This window comes from Mustela nigripes, chromosome 13 (genome assembly GCF_022355385.1).
Source record: "Mustela nigripes isolate SB6536 chromosome 13, MUSNIG.SB6536, whole genome shotgun sequence".
NCBI classification, from domain to species: domain Eukaryota; kingdom Metazoa; phylum Chordata; class Mammalia; order Carnivora; family Mustelidae; genus Mustela; species Mustela nigripes.
The window spans coordinates 25407369-25422527 of NC_081569.1; the positions used below are offsets into that span (position 1 = coordinate 25407369).

General features: G+C 36.8%; 1 protein-coding gene across 1 annotated transcript in view; it reads left to right on the forward strand.

The window, feature by feature from the left end:
• The window catches only part of GABRG3 (gamma-aminobutyric acid type A receptor subunit gamma3), a 643721-nt gene extending 629043 nt beyond the window's left edge, over positions 1-14678 (forward strand). The window contains exons 8-10 of the mRNA XM_059371735.1: positions 10137-10333; positions 10629-10688; positions 14397-14678. Of these exons, the coding sequence (XP_059227718.1) occupies positions 10137-10333; positions 10629-10688; positions 14397-14678 (539 nt within the window). The remainder of the gene's footprint in view (positions 1-10136; positions 10334-10628; positions 10689-14396) is intronic.
• The last annotated feature ends 481 nt before the right edge of the window (positions 14679-15159 follow it).

Sequence of the window (15159 nt, forward strand, 5' to 3'; positions counted from 1 at the left end):
TTTGGTCTTGTTTCTCTTTTAGCATTTTGTTCTCTTACCTGTCTATTCTTCTCTGGACAAAATGGAAAGGTGGAAAAACTCACCTCAAAAAAAAAAAAAAAAAAAAGAAAAGAAAAGAAAAAGAAAACAAGAGACAGTACCAACTGCTGGGGACCTAATCAATATGGACATTAGTAAGATGTCAGAACTAGAGTTCAGAATGACAATTATAAAGATGCTAGCTGGGCTTGAAAAAAACACATAAGATAATAGACAATCCCCTTCTGGAGAAGTAAAATCTCTTTCTCGAGAAATAACTTAAATCTAACCAACTTGAAATTTTAAAAAAAGTTATTGAAAAGGTGCAATCAAAAGTGAAGGGTCTTACTGCTAGGACAAATGAGGCAGAAGAGAGAGTGATATAGAAGACCAAATGATGGAGAATAAAGAAGCTGAGAAAAAGAGAGATCAACAACTACTGGATTACAAAGGGAGAATTCAAGAGATAAGTGATACCATAAGACAAAACAATGTTAGAATAATTAGGATCCCAGAAGAAGAAGAGAGAGAAGGGCAAAAGGTATATTGGAACAAATTATAGAAGAGAACTTCTCTAATTTGGGGCAGGAAACAGGCATCCAAATCTGTGATGCACAGAGAATCACCTCCACAATCAATAAAAATAAGTCAACATCTTGTTATCTAATAGTAAAACTTACAAGTAGTGGAGACAAAGAGAAAATCCTGAAAGCAGCTTGGAACAGGAGGTCTGTAACCTATAATGGCAAAAATATTAGATTGGCAGCAGACCTATCCAGAGACCTGGCAGGCTAGAAAGGACAGGCCTGATATATTCAGAGCACGAAATGAGAAAAATATGCAGCCAATAATACTATATCCAGTTAGGCTGTCATTGAAAATAGAAGGAGAGATAAAAAGTTTCCAGGACAAACAAAAACTAACAAATTTTGCAAATATCAAACCAGCCCTACAGGAAATATTTTCCTCTAATCAAAGAGAGAGCATAAGAGAAATGACCAGAGGGGAACAGAGAAAATATACAGTAAGAGTCACCTTAAAGATAATACAATGGCACTAAATTCATACCTTTCAGTAGTTACGCTGAATGTAAATGCCCCAATCAAAAGGGTATCAGAATGGAGAAGAAGAAGAAGACCTATTGATATGCTGTCTGCAAGAAACTCATTTTATAACAAAGACACCTCCAGATTTACAGTGAGGGGATGGAAAACAATTTACCATGCTAATGGACCTCGAAAGAAAGCTGGGGTGGCAATCCTTATATTAGACAATAAGATTTTCAGCCAAAGACTATAATAAGAGATGAGGAAGGACACTATGTCATATTAAAGGGTCTGTCCAACAAGAATGTCTAACAATTTTAAATATCTATGCCCCTATTATAGGAGCAGCCAACTATATAAACTAATTAATAACAAAATCAAAGAAACACATCAAAAATAATACAATGATAGTAGGGACTTTACACCCCCTCACTGAAATGGACAGATCAAATAAGCAAAGATCAACAAGGAAATAAAGGCTTTAAATGACACACTGGACCAAATGGACATCACAGATATATTAAGAACATTCCACCCCAAAACAATAAAGCACACATTCTTCTCTAGTGCACAGGAAACATTCTCCAGAATACATCACATCCTGGGTCACAAATCAGAACACAACTGGTACCAGAAGATTGGGATCATTCCCTGCGTATTTTCAGACCACAATGCTTTGAAGCTAGAATTCAACCACAAGACAAGTATTAGAAAGAACTCAAATACATGGGGGTTAAAGAGAATCCTTCTAAAGAATGAATGAGTCAACAAGGCAATTAAATGAGAATTTTAAAAAATTATGGAAACAAATGAAAATGAAAACACAACTGTTCAAAATCTTTGTAATGCAACAAAGGTGGTCCTGAGAGGAAAGTATAGAGCATTACTAGCTGTTCTCAAGAAACAAAAAAGGTCTCAAATACATGACAAGGATATTCACTCTCACCACTGTTGTTCAACATATTACTAGAAGTCCTAGCATCAGCAATCAGACATCAAAAAGAAATAAAAGGCATTCAAATTGGCAAATAAGAAGTCAAACACTCTCTCTTCACAGATGACATGATACTTTATATGGAAAACCCAAGAGACTCCACCCCCAAACTACTAGAACTCATTCAGCAATTCAGTAATGTGGCAGGATACAAAATCAACGTACAGAAGTCTGTTGCTTTCTTATACATCAGCAACGAAAATACAGAAAGGGAAATAAGAGAATTAATTCCATGTACTATAGCACCAAGAACCATTAGATATCTGGGAAAAAACCTAACCAAAGAGGTGAGGATCTGTAATCGAGGAACTACAGAACACTCGTGGAACAAACTGAAGACAGAAAAAGATGGAAAAACATTTCATGCTAATGGATTGGAAGAATAAACATTGTTAAAATGTCAATACTGCCTAGAGCAATCTATACTTTCCCTGCCATCCTGATCAAAATTCCACCAGCATTTTTCAAAGAGCTGGAACAATCTTAAAATTTGCACGGAACCAGAAGAAACATTGAATTGCTAAGGAAATGTTGAAAAACAAAACAAAACTGGGGGCATCACATTACCTGATTTCAAGCTTTACTACAGCTGTGATCACCAAGAAAGCATGATACTGGCATAAAAACAGACACATAGACCAGTGGAACAGAGTAGAGAGCCCAGATATGGACCCTCACATCTATGGTCAAATAATCTTCAACAAAGGATGAAAAAAATACACAGTGGAAAAAAGACAGATTCTTCAATAAATGATGCTGGGAAAATTGGACAGCTACGTGTACAAGAATGCAACTCAACCTTTCTCTTACACCATACACAAAGATAAACCCAAAATGTATAAAGAACCTCAATGTGATGCAGGAATCTATCAAAATTCTAGAGCTAAAAATAGACAGTAACCTCTTCAGCATCAGCCACAGCAACTTCTTTCAAGATATATCTCCAAAGGTAAAGGAAACAAAAGCAAAAATGAACTTTTGGGACTTCATCAAGATCAAAACCTTCTGCACAGCAAAGGAAACAGTCAAAAAAACAAAGAGGCAACCCACAGAATGGGAGAGGGTATTCACAAATGACACTACAGACAATGGACTGATATCCAAGATCTATAAAGAACTCCTCAAACTCAACACACACAAAACAGATAATCATGTAAAAAAATGGACAGAAGACATGAGCAGACACTTCTCCAAAGAGCACACACAAATGGCTAACAGACACATGAAAAAATGTTCATCATCCTTAGCCATCAGGGAGATTCAAATCAAAGCCACATTGAGATACCATCTTACACCAGTTAGAATGGCCAAAATTAGCAAGACAGGAAACAGCATGTGTTGGAGAGGATGTGGAGAAAGGGGAACCCTTTTACACTGTTGGTGGGAATGCAAGTTGGTGCAGCCACTTTGGAGAATAGTGTGGAGATTCCTTAAGAAATTAAAAATAGAGCTTCCCTATGACCCTGCAATTGTACTACTGGGTATTTACCCCAAAGATACAGATGTAGTGAAAAGAAGGGTCTTATGTACCCTAATGTTCATAGCAGTAAAGACCACAATCGCCAAACTGTGGAAAGAGCCAAGATGCCCTTCAACTGATAAATGAATAAAGAAGATATGGTCCATATATGCAAGGGAATATTATGCCTCTATCAGAAAGGATGAATACCCAACTTTTGTATCAACATGAATGAGGAGATTATGCTGAGTGAAATTAGTCAAGCAGTCAATTATCTTATGGTTTCACCAACTTGTGGAGCATAAGGAATAACACTGAGGACATTGGGAGATGGAGAGGAGAAGTGAGTTGGAGAAAATCTGAGGGGGAGATAAAATATGAGAGACTGTGAACTCTGAGAACAAACTGAGGGTTTTGGAGGGGAGAGGGATGGGGGTTGGGTGAGCCATTTGGTGGCTATTATGGAGGGCACATTATTGCATGAAGCACTGGGTGTTGTACATAGAAAACAAATTTTGGATCACTGAAAATAAAATAAAATTAAATTTAAAAAAATACACAACTGAACCCTACCTCCAGGAGCTGGAGAAAGAACAGCAAATAAAGCCTGAACCCAGCGGAAGAGAAACCATAAAGATCAGAGCAGAAATCAATGAAATTGAAACCAAAATAACAGTAGAAATCAATGAAACTAGGGGCTGATTCTTTGAAAGAATTATAAGGTTGATAAACCACTGTCCAGTCTTATCAAAAAGAAAAGAGAAATGACCCAAAGTAATAAAAATAGTGAATGAAAGAGGAGAGATCATAACCAACACCAAAGAAATACAAAAAGCTATAGGAATATATTACGAGCAACTCTACGCCAGCAAATTTGACAATCTGGAAGAAACAGTTGCATGCCTAGAGATGTATAAAGTACCAAAACTGAACCAGGAAAAAGTAGAAAACCTGAACAGATCCATAACCAGTAAGGAGATTGAAGCCGTAATCAAAAATCTCCCAAGAAACAAGAGCCCAGGGCCAGACAGTTTCCCAGGGGAAATCTACCATATATTTAAAGAAGAATTAATACCTATTCTCCTGAAACTGTTCCAAAAAATGGAAATGGAAGAAAAATTTCCAAACACATTTTATGAGGTCATCATTACCTTGATCCCAAGACCAAAGAACCCTTCAAAAAGAATTACAAACCAATATCATTCATGGACATGAATGCAAAAATTCTCACCAAAATACTAGCCAATAAGATCAAACAGTACATTAAAAGGATTATTCACCATGACCAAGTGGGATTTATTCCTGGGCTGCAAGCTTGGTTCAACATCTGCAAATCAATCAGTGTGATACAATACATTAATAAAAGAAAAAACAAGAATCATGATATGCTCAATAGATGCTGAAAAAGCATTTGACAATGTATGGTATCCTTTCTTGATCAAAATTTTTCAAAGTGTAGGGATAGAGGGTACATACCTCAATATCATAGAAGCCATCAATGAAAAGCCCACATCAAATATCATTCTCAATGGAGAAGAACTGAGAGCTTTTCCCCTAAGCTCAGGGACACAGCAGGGATGGTCACTGTCACCACTGTTATTCAATATAGTACTAGAAGTCTAACCTCAGCAATAAGGCAACAAAAAGAAATAAAAGACATCTGAATTGGCAAAGAAGTCAACTCACTATTTGCAGATGATACGATACTTTATGTGGAAAACCCAAAAGACTCCACTCCAAAACTGCTAGAACTCATACAGGAATTCAGTAAAGTGTCAGGATATAAAATCAATACACAGAAATCAGTTGCATTTCTATACACCAACAACAAGACAGAGAAAAGAGAAATTAAGGAGTCAATCCTATTTACAATTGCACCCAAAACCATAAAATACCCAGGAATAAATCTAACCAAAGAGGCAAAGAATCTGTACTCAGAAAACTATAGAATACTAATGAAAGGATTTGAGGAAGACACAAAGAAATGGAAAAACATTCCATGCTTATGGACTGGAAAAGCAAATACTGTGAAAATGTCTATACTACCCAGAGCAATCTACAAATTCAATCTGATCCCTATCAAAATACCATCAACTTTTTTCAAGAAATGGAACAAATAATCCTAAAATTTATATGCAACCAGAAAAGACGCTGAATAGCCAGAGGAATGTTGAAAAAGAACACCAAAATTGGCGGCATCATAATTCCAGACTTCAAGCTCTATTACAAAGCTGTCATCATCAAGACAGTATGATACTGGCACAAAGACAACCACATAGACTGATAGAACAGAATAGAGAGCCCAGAAATGGACCCTCAATTCTATGGTAAACTAATCTTTGACAAAGCAGGATAGAATGTCGAGTGGAAAAAGACAATCTCTTTAACAAATGATGTTGGGAAAACTTGAAAGCCACATGCAGAAAAATGAAACTGGAGAATTTCCTTACACCACACCCAAAAATAAACTCAAAATGGATGAAAGACCTCAATGTGAGACAGGAATCTATCAAAATTCTTGAGGAGGACACAGGAAAAAACTTCTTCAACCTCAGCTACAGCAACTTCTTCCTAGAAACATCATCAAAGGCAAGGGAAGCAAGGGTAAAAATGAACTATTGGGACTTCATTAAAATAAAAAACTTTTGCACAACAAAGGAAACAGTTAACAAAACCAAAAGACAACCAACAGAATGGGGAAGATATTTGTAAATGACATATCAGATAAAGGGCTAGTATCCAAAATCTATAAATAGCTTAGCAAACTCAACACCCAAAGAACAAATAATCCAATCAAGAAATGGGCAGAAAACATGAACAGATATTTCTGCAAAGAAGACATCCAAATGACCAATAGACACATGAAAAAGTGCTCCACATCACTTGGCATCAGAGAAATACAAATCAAAACCACAATGAGATATAACCTCACACCAGTTAGAAAGGCTAATACTAACCAGTCAGGAAATGTTAGGTGTTGGAAAGAATTCAGAGAAAGGGGAACACTCCTACACAGTTGGTGGGAAAGCAAGCTGGTACAGCCGCTCTGGAAAACAGTATGAAGTTTACTAAAAAATTTGAAAATAGAGCTATCCAATGACCCAGCAATTACACTGCTGGGTATTTACCCTAAAGATATAAAAATAGTGATCTGAAGGGGCATATGCACCTGAATGTTCATAGCAGCAATGTCCAAAATAGTCAAAATATGGAAATAGCTTTGATGTCCATCAATAGAGGAATGGATAAAGAAGATGTGGTATGTATGTATGTATGTATGTATGTATGTATGTATGTGTATGTGTATGTGTGTGTATATATGTATGCATATGTATATATGCATAGGTATGTATGTATGTATGTATATAATCCAGCCATCAAAAAAGAAAAAAGAAACCGAGAAACCGAATTCTTGCCATTCACAATGATGTGGACAGAACTGGAGGGTATTACGCTATGTAAAATAAGTCAGTCAGAGAAAGACAATTATCATATTATCTCACTGATATGAGGAATTTAAGAAATAAGACAGAGAATCACAGAGGAAGGGAGAGAAAAATGAAACAAGATGAAACCAGAGAGGGAAACAAACCATTAGAGACTCTCACTCTCAGGAAACAATCTGAAGATTTCTGGAGGGGAGGAGGGTGGGAGGGATGGGTTGGCTGGGTGATGGACATTGGGGAGGGTATGTGCTATGGTAAGAAAATAAATAATTAAGGGAAAAAAAGAAAATAGAAGAAATTGAGGTTAACAATCCCCAAATTTAGTGAAAAAATTCCTACTTACATATTCTGTAGAATGACATGGTCACATTTTTTAAAGTTAAATTGGATATTTATTAGAAAATCATTATTTCAATAAGAATATATCTATCATCAGTGTAGACTTTCCAAGTTTACACAGCACTTTTTCCTCATCTATAGAAAAGAGAGCTTGGCATTCTGTTTTCACTGTACTGATTAAAGAAACAAGTTCAAAGAAGGTAGGTGACTTTACATGACCAAATGCTGAGAAGGCCCAGAGCAAGGCTGAGGGCTTTGACCTCCATGTCAAAGCTGTCCACCCTATGCTGTTAGCATCATTCTTTAGCTGGCGCTGGCTAACCCTCCTGAGGAGGTGCCAGGAGGCACTAATGCCCAGCAAAGGTAGAAACTCATGTGCACTTATCCATCATATCTACCCTATCATGGAGTATTATTACCTGGTGGATATTTTATAGTATCCTCATGCAAGCACAAAGTAGTGATGTTAAAGTCAATATTCCTATGATTCCTGAGTCCATGTCACTAGCCTCCCTGTCCAGCAGCTCTAGCAGTTTCTGATTTTGCAGGAACTCATCTAGAAGAGAGTTAGTCTTAACTCCTCTTGTGTAATAATCATCCAGTCATTTCATTCTTCTTAATGCTTAGTAAACTCCCTTCCTTTTTTTTTATTGTGTTATGTTAGTCATCATACATCATTATTTTTTGATGTAGTGTTCCAAGATTCATTGCTTAAGTATAACATCCAGTGTTCCATGCAATACATGCCCTCCTTAATACCCACCAGCAGGCTCACCCCCTCCCCAGTTTCGGGATGCCTGGGTGGCTCAGTTAGTTAAGCAGCTGCCTTCGACTCAGGTCTTGATCCCAGCGTCCTGGGATCGAGTCCCACATCCGGCTCCTTGCTCAACAGGGAGCCTGCTTCTCCCTCTGCCTCTGCCTGCCACTCTCTCTGCCTGTGCTCGCTCTCTCCCCCCTCTCTCTGATAAATAAATAAAATCTTAAAAAAAAAAATCCTCAGTTTCTTTCTCAGAGTCCATAGTCTCTCATGGTTCATCTCCCCCTCTAATCCCCCCTTCCCTTTTCTTTTCCTTCTCCTAATGTCCTCCATGTTATTGCTTATGTTCCACAAGTAAGTGAAACCATATGATAATTGACTCTCTCTGCTTGACTAATTTCACTCAGCATAATCTCCTCCAGTCCCATCCATGTTGCTACAAAAGTTGGGTATTCATCCTTTCTGATAGAGGCATAAGATTCCATTGCATATATGGACCATAACTTCTTTATTCATTATTTAGTTGAAGGGCATCTTTGCTCTTTCCACAGTTTGGTGATTGTGGTCTTTACTGCTATGAACATTAGGGTACATATGACCCTTCTTTAAACTACATCTGTATCTTTGGGGTAAATACCCAGTAGTGCAATTGCTGGGCCTTAGGGTAGCTCTATTTTTAATTTTTTCAGGAATCTCCACACTGTTTTCCGAATTGGCTGTTCCAACTTGCATTCCTGCCAATAATGTAAGAGGGTTCCCCTTTCTCCACATCCTCTCCAACAGTTGTTGTTTCTTGCCTTGTTAATCTTTGTCATTCTAACTGATGTAAGATGGTATCTCAATGTGGTTTTGATTTTATTTTTCTCTGATGGCTAATGATGATGAACATTTTTTCATACGTCTGCTAGCCATTGGTATGTCTTCATTGGAGAAGTGTCTGTTCATGTCTTCTGCCCATTTTTTGACTTTTCCTTTTAAACCTTCCATCACATATGTGTCTGTTTTTTGACTCTTGTCCACAGACTTTGTTTAAATATTTATTATTGACTTATGTTTATAAAATAGTCAAAGTCAGACCAACACTATTATTAGTTAGCTAATTAATCAATGAATCAATATAGTCCATATGAAGCATTCATTGAAATGCCTAAAATGTGGTAGGCACAATGCTTGATGGCAAGTAAGCAAAGATGAGCAAGATACAGTTTTGCTTATAATGATCACACAATTTATTCAGAAAGACAGACATACAAAGACTAGAAAGACAAATGCAATTCCTTGTGCAAATGCAGAAACCAGGCACATAGAAGGTAAAGATAGTGCAGATTCCCATGTTATCAACTCTCTTTAGGGTGCTATAAGCAATGCCACCTCATTAAGAGAAGTACTTCAACTGGGTCCTAAAGAAAGGTTGGAGTTTAAAATTGCAAAAAGAAAAAGTAAGGAAGGAAACAGTTTATCTGCGCAGAAGAACAGTGTGAGATGTGAGACAGAATGTATGGAGGACTGCAAACTATCATTATTTAGAAAATATTTAAAAGTCAATTATATGGTTTCACTTATTTGTGGAGCATGACAAATAGCATGGAGGACAAGGGGAGTTAGAGAGAAGAAGGGAGTTGGGAGAAATTGGAAGGGGAGGTGAACCATGAGAGACTATGGACTCTGAAAAACAGTCTGAGGGGTTGGAAGGGGTGGGAGGTGGGAGGTTGGGGGAACCAAGTGGTGGGTATTAGAGAAGGCACGGATTGCATGGAGCACTGGGTGTGGTGCAAAAACAACAAATACTGTTATGCTGAAAATAAATAAAAAAATAAAATAAAATAAAAGACAATGTGAAACTGAGAATTTCTGAATAAATTGAAAGGTGTTGGCTTAATTCAGATATTTTAACATTATTGTATGAACTATGACAAAAATTTTATGAAAATGCTTGCAAGATTATATAGACATTAAAATTTAAAGTATTATTACATATATGCAATGCCAAGAAGGATTTACCTAAAAATAGAACACTGTTGGTGTGGAGGAATTTTGTCTGGCTCCTTTTACAACTTGATAACTATTCCCTGTACAGGCATCACCACAGTGCTGACCATGACCACACTCAGCACAATCGCCAGAAATTCCTTGCCTCGTGTGTCCTATGTGACTGCCATGGACCTCTTTGTGACAGTTTGCTTCTTATTTGTCTTTGCTGCTCTGATGGAGTATGCCACCCTCAACTACTATTCAAGTTGTAGAAAACCAACTACCACTAAGAAGAAAACATCGGTGAGTTCCAGTGGCAAAGATTTTCTAGAAAAGTAGTGGAAAGAGAGTTTGTAATAAATGATCATTATTCCTTGGATCTTATGATATGTTTTATAAATAGCTACTTCAACAAGTTGTCAAAAAAACAAGATATTCTGAATATATGAATATGACCCTAATGCACCTCTTTAACTTCACCTACCAGTGACATAGATTGATGTAATCATACCTCAAAGATTGCTCTTAGCTAAGGTAATCTATGATGCAGATTTCCACAGAAGTTTCCTAATTTTTTTTTTTTCTGTCTTTCTTGTAGTTGTTACATCCAGATTCCTCAAGATGGATTCATGAGCGAATAAGCCTACAAGCCCCCTCCGTATGTATAGCCGTGAAGGTGCAAATATTTCTGAGAACTCTTACTAAACTAAGATTGAATGATATCTTAACTGTTTTTGTATGCATGTATTGAAGAACAATGAGCAATGTACATAACCCCACAAAAATTTGTATACTTTTTAAATATCCAATTTGGAAAATAAAGGAAAAAAAATAATCATCATCCTTCTACCTAGGGATTAGCATATACATATATATTCTTGTTTTTTAACTCAAAATACATGATGAATAAGTTTCTGTCTTATAAATATTATTTTATAGGATCATTTCAATGACTGCATTATATGTTCATGATTGATGCACAGACAATCTTGGCTGGATACTGGGCTAATTCATACCTTCTCACTTTGATACATATCCTTATCACTGCATTTTTGTATAAACCTGTGACTATTAACTTAATACAAATTCCTAGAAGCAAAATTGCTGGACCAAAAGGGTTGCATGGCTCCATTAGCAGTATGGGACACCCACCACTCAGAACTCTCCCTGTATTAGGTTTGATAGCCAAACAAAAATATGGCTTCTGTAAACTGTTCCCTTAGCATTTCTTTGATTATTGATAAAGTTGAATATTTTGCTTATTTATTTTTACTTGCATTTCTGTTTTGGTGAATTGTTTTTATGTCTTTTGACTTTTATGAAAAATTTTTATATAACTTTTTTGTCTTTTAACCTTTTTAAAGTAATGATCTGCCAGTTATTTATACTATATATTATGTATAGTGTATCTTATATAACAAAAACATATTATATAGTCACATATCAAATAGTTAAGGATATTAATATGTTTTTTATTATGTAGTTTTATTTCAGTTTTTATGACAATGTTGTCACTGTTATTTCTTGTGCTTTTTTCCACATGCATCGTTTTAAATCTCCTGTTGCCAAATCTATCAGACTTCCCTTTTGTGGTCTCTGCCTCTTGATCAGAATGATTAATTCCCCCTCACTTTCTTTTGAGCACTTACTCTTTTGGACACTATGTTCTAAGTGTTTTCATGTACCAATTCATTTTATCCTCACAACAACCCCTTCTACTGATGAGAAAACTGAAATACAGTGAAATTAAGCTCTATAAATATTGGTTAAGTTTCAACAATTTATAATATTATTATTTTATTTATTAATGCATATGGATTTTTAATATGTGGATTGAGGTAAGAATCTAACTATTGAAAAACTGAGAAATGTTTTAAAAAATCTGATGTGACCTACCTTTTTATTATGTAACAAAATTTATTTGTAACTACTTGCATCCCTTTATACATATCAATTCACTAATTACACTGAATGTTTTATGCACCCCTCATATGTGGTTTTCTAACTGCTGATCAGTAATTTATGTTTAGTGCATTTTAACATGCTTTTTCAAGGAGACTACTTAGTTATCTGTACTCTGCAAGTGTATCATTTTAGTTCTGACAGAAGGTGAGTGGTGAAGCCACTTTTACAGCTGTGGGAAGCCACAGAGAACATACAGATTTGCCAGCAAATGCTCCCAAATAGTAACAGACTGAAAAGTAATGGAAAAGGTTTGAAGTGGGGATGTTGTAACAGAGACAAGTCAGAACAAATAGCCGGAGGCCCAGAAAGCACATTTCACACACAGCCAGGAGGCTGGGAGTGGAAGAAGAAGTATTGACATCTTTGGTATAGAAAAGATATTGCCAAAAGAAAGAATTTTTTACCATAGAGAAAAAAGAAATTTTCACAAAACTGTAAGAATTGGTTTTGGTTTTGGTTTTTTATTTTTTAAGAGGGAAAGTGTGAGGACCTTGAAGAAAGTACATAGAAATACAATTCACAGAGAAAGGGCTCTAGGCCAGGTGAAAAGACACCGAGAGATCTTCAACAAAAGTTCATAAAGCAGCCGAATAAAAAGGGAGTTTTCCAAGGTTGGATGATAATTGTCCATGTCTTCAAAGCGAAGATCCACAGGGATAGTCTAGTTAAAGGGCCGTTCCCACTAACATCTATAGAGATGGGCAGCCTCTGAGCAATGAGGGACAGGAGCCAGGCCTCACTAACAATTATGTGTGCACTTTGGGACAAGCTGTCTGAACATTTCTGTGCCTCAGTTTCCTAACCTGTAAAATGCAAGACTAACCATTCCATACGTACATGACACCCAGGAAGCATAACATTTCCAGGGAAGTCATAGGACTGCACTGTACAGGTAGGCAAAGCTGGAGTGAGTCAGGTCCTGCTTGGCTGCAGATGACCTTGAGGACTCATTAATTAAATTCCCCATTTTGAGCACAGTTTGAAACTTTTATGACAAATGAGAGGTATGCATTTTAAAAAGTATTGAAGCAATTTAACATATGGCTTTTTAGGGCTCTTAGCATCTAAGTTTTTTGCAATATTATAAAATGCAATTAGTTTTATTTCAAAACAGTGAACTACAAAGATATAAATAGAACTCTCTTAATTATTAGATCAGGCTTCTATATATTTCAACAATCATGAGTTTTTAGTTTGCTAAATGAAGAAGGGAAATGGGGGTTTCTCTTGCCCCCAGAAATCTTGCTACTTATTTGCCTACAGCTCCTCTTGTCATCCTTTAGATCTCTAGGGAGCTTCGCCCACCCCCTCAGAAACTTCTGATGTCTTTTCTGCATCAACATCTTCCTTTAGGCCTGTCCTGCCAATAATGGCCAGCTTCTCACATGCAAACATTATTTAATAAAGGCAGATTTTTCCAACTGAACCTTGCCAAAAAGATGCAGATTCCTCAAATGCAGTGGACTACTTTTTTTTTTTTTCAGCAACCACCCACCACCCCAGTGATTTTTATATCCACTCAGAGTTAAGAATCATTAACCTAAAATGTGTCCACAGTAGAGCCTATAGAACAACAAAGTTTTTGTTTCTGTTCATTGCCTGGAGTTGTGGAGGAAGGTAGAAGCCTGTACCATGACACTCCTGACTGGCCTTTGGTATGTGTGGCATACAATTATTATCAATTTAATACATAACTCGTAGCTATTTGGAAGAATTCAAACAAGTGTCTGAGAAATCGACAAGTCTATTTAAAGCCACTTTCTCTTACTTATGAGTGAACATAAGCCATCTCCTCTCCATTGACTTTTCCACATCAGTAGGAAAGCCTGGGAAGCAGAAAATAAAAAATTCCAATTGTACACACTTTTGGCTGTGACTCTTGATATGACAAGTGGTGTCTGACCACCACACACTGAAAGCTAATTTTTTTAATGTAAATTACATGGAACAAGAAGATTCTCTCATCATTCTTATATAGCAGTTTTTACTATTTACTAGTTAGGAAATAAGAAATTTATCTCTCCACATTTGAAGTGTCCTCCTTAACATTTAAGGGATTATATGCAATATGTACGTATTTACCCTCAATCAATTGAAAAGTAGCCAGAACAGAGACTTGAAATACATATCTGAAAATGTTCTCAACCTCCCTCATCAATAATCTGAGTTATGCAAGTTTTGAAAACTTCACCATACTTTTTTGCATTAAATTTGCAAATATAAAATTGGCAGACTGAACTCTCAAAGATCAAACTGTCCAGTACAAGGATGTGTGGGAAGGAGCATGACATTATTCTCTTTATCTAAAGGACAGACATAACACACATCTATTGCTTGGTTCATCTCAGGTTGTTCTTATTGCATTTCATGATGATTTTTGTCTTGTTCTTGTTGTCTACAGAACTATTCTCTCCTCGACATGAGGCCACCACCACCTGCAATGATCACTTTAAACAATTCTGTCTACTGGCAGGAATTTGAAGATACCTGTGTCTATGAGTGTCTGGATGGCAAAGACTGTCAGAGCTTCTTCTGCTGCTATGAAGAATGCAAATCAGGATCTTGGAGAAAAGGGCGTATTCACATAGACATCTTGGAGCTGGACTCATATTCGCGGGTCTTTTTCCCCACATCATTCCTGCTCTTCAACTTGGTCTATTGGGTTGGATACCTCTATCTCTAAATGTTGCTGTAGTGATGAGTGAAGAGCAGTAGGTTTCCCTCTTTACCTTTCACCCTCCCCAGACCAGTAGTGACCAACTGGAGTAAGAAGGAAGGACACTGCTCAGTTTATCTGAAGTTATACATTACCTATGAGCAGTACAGGAGTACGTGGCAAATATTTCTATTATGTATTTCACACTTACACACATGCGTACTCACACACACACACACACACACACACACTAATTGCGTTTTAAAGTAATATTCTTGCTAATCCCTTATTGAATCTGTAATGTGGTGTTGTTTATGAATGGTTTCAGATATTGGAAGCAATTGCCAATTATCGTTGCCAAGAAATCTGTAAAAGGTGAAAGCAAATATCCAAGAAGCTCTCTCTTGGGCCAAGACTCCCCTTCTATAACTTTCCTTCGCAGCCCTTGGAGGTACCAAGGACATGCTCATGCTTGACCTCAGCCCCACATTCCCAGGCAGTCTGAGTT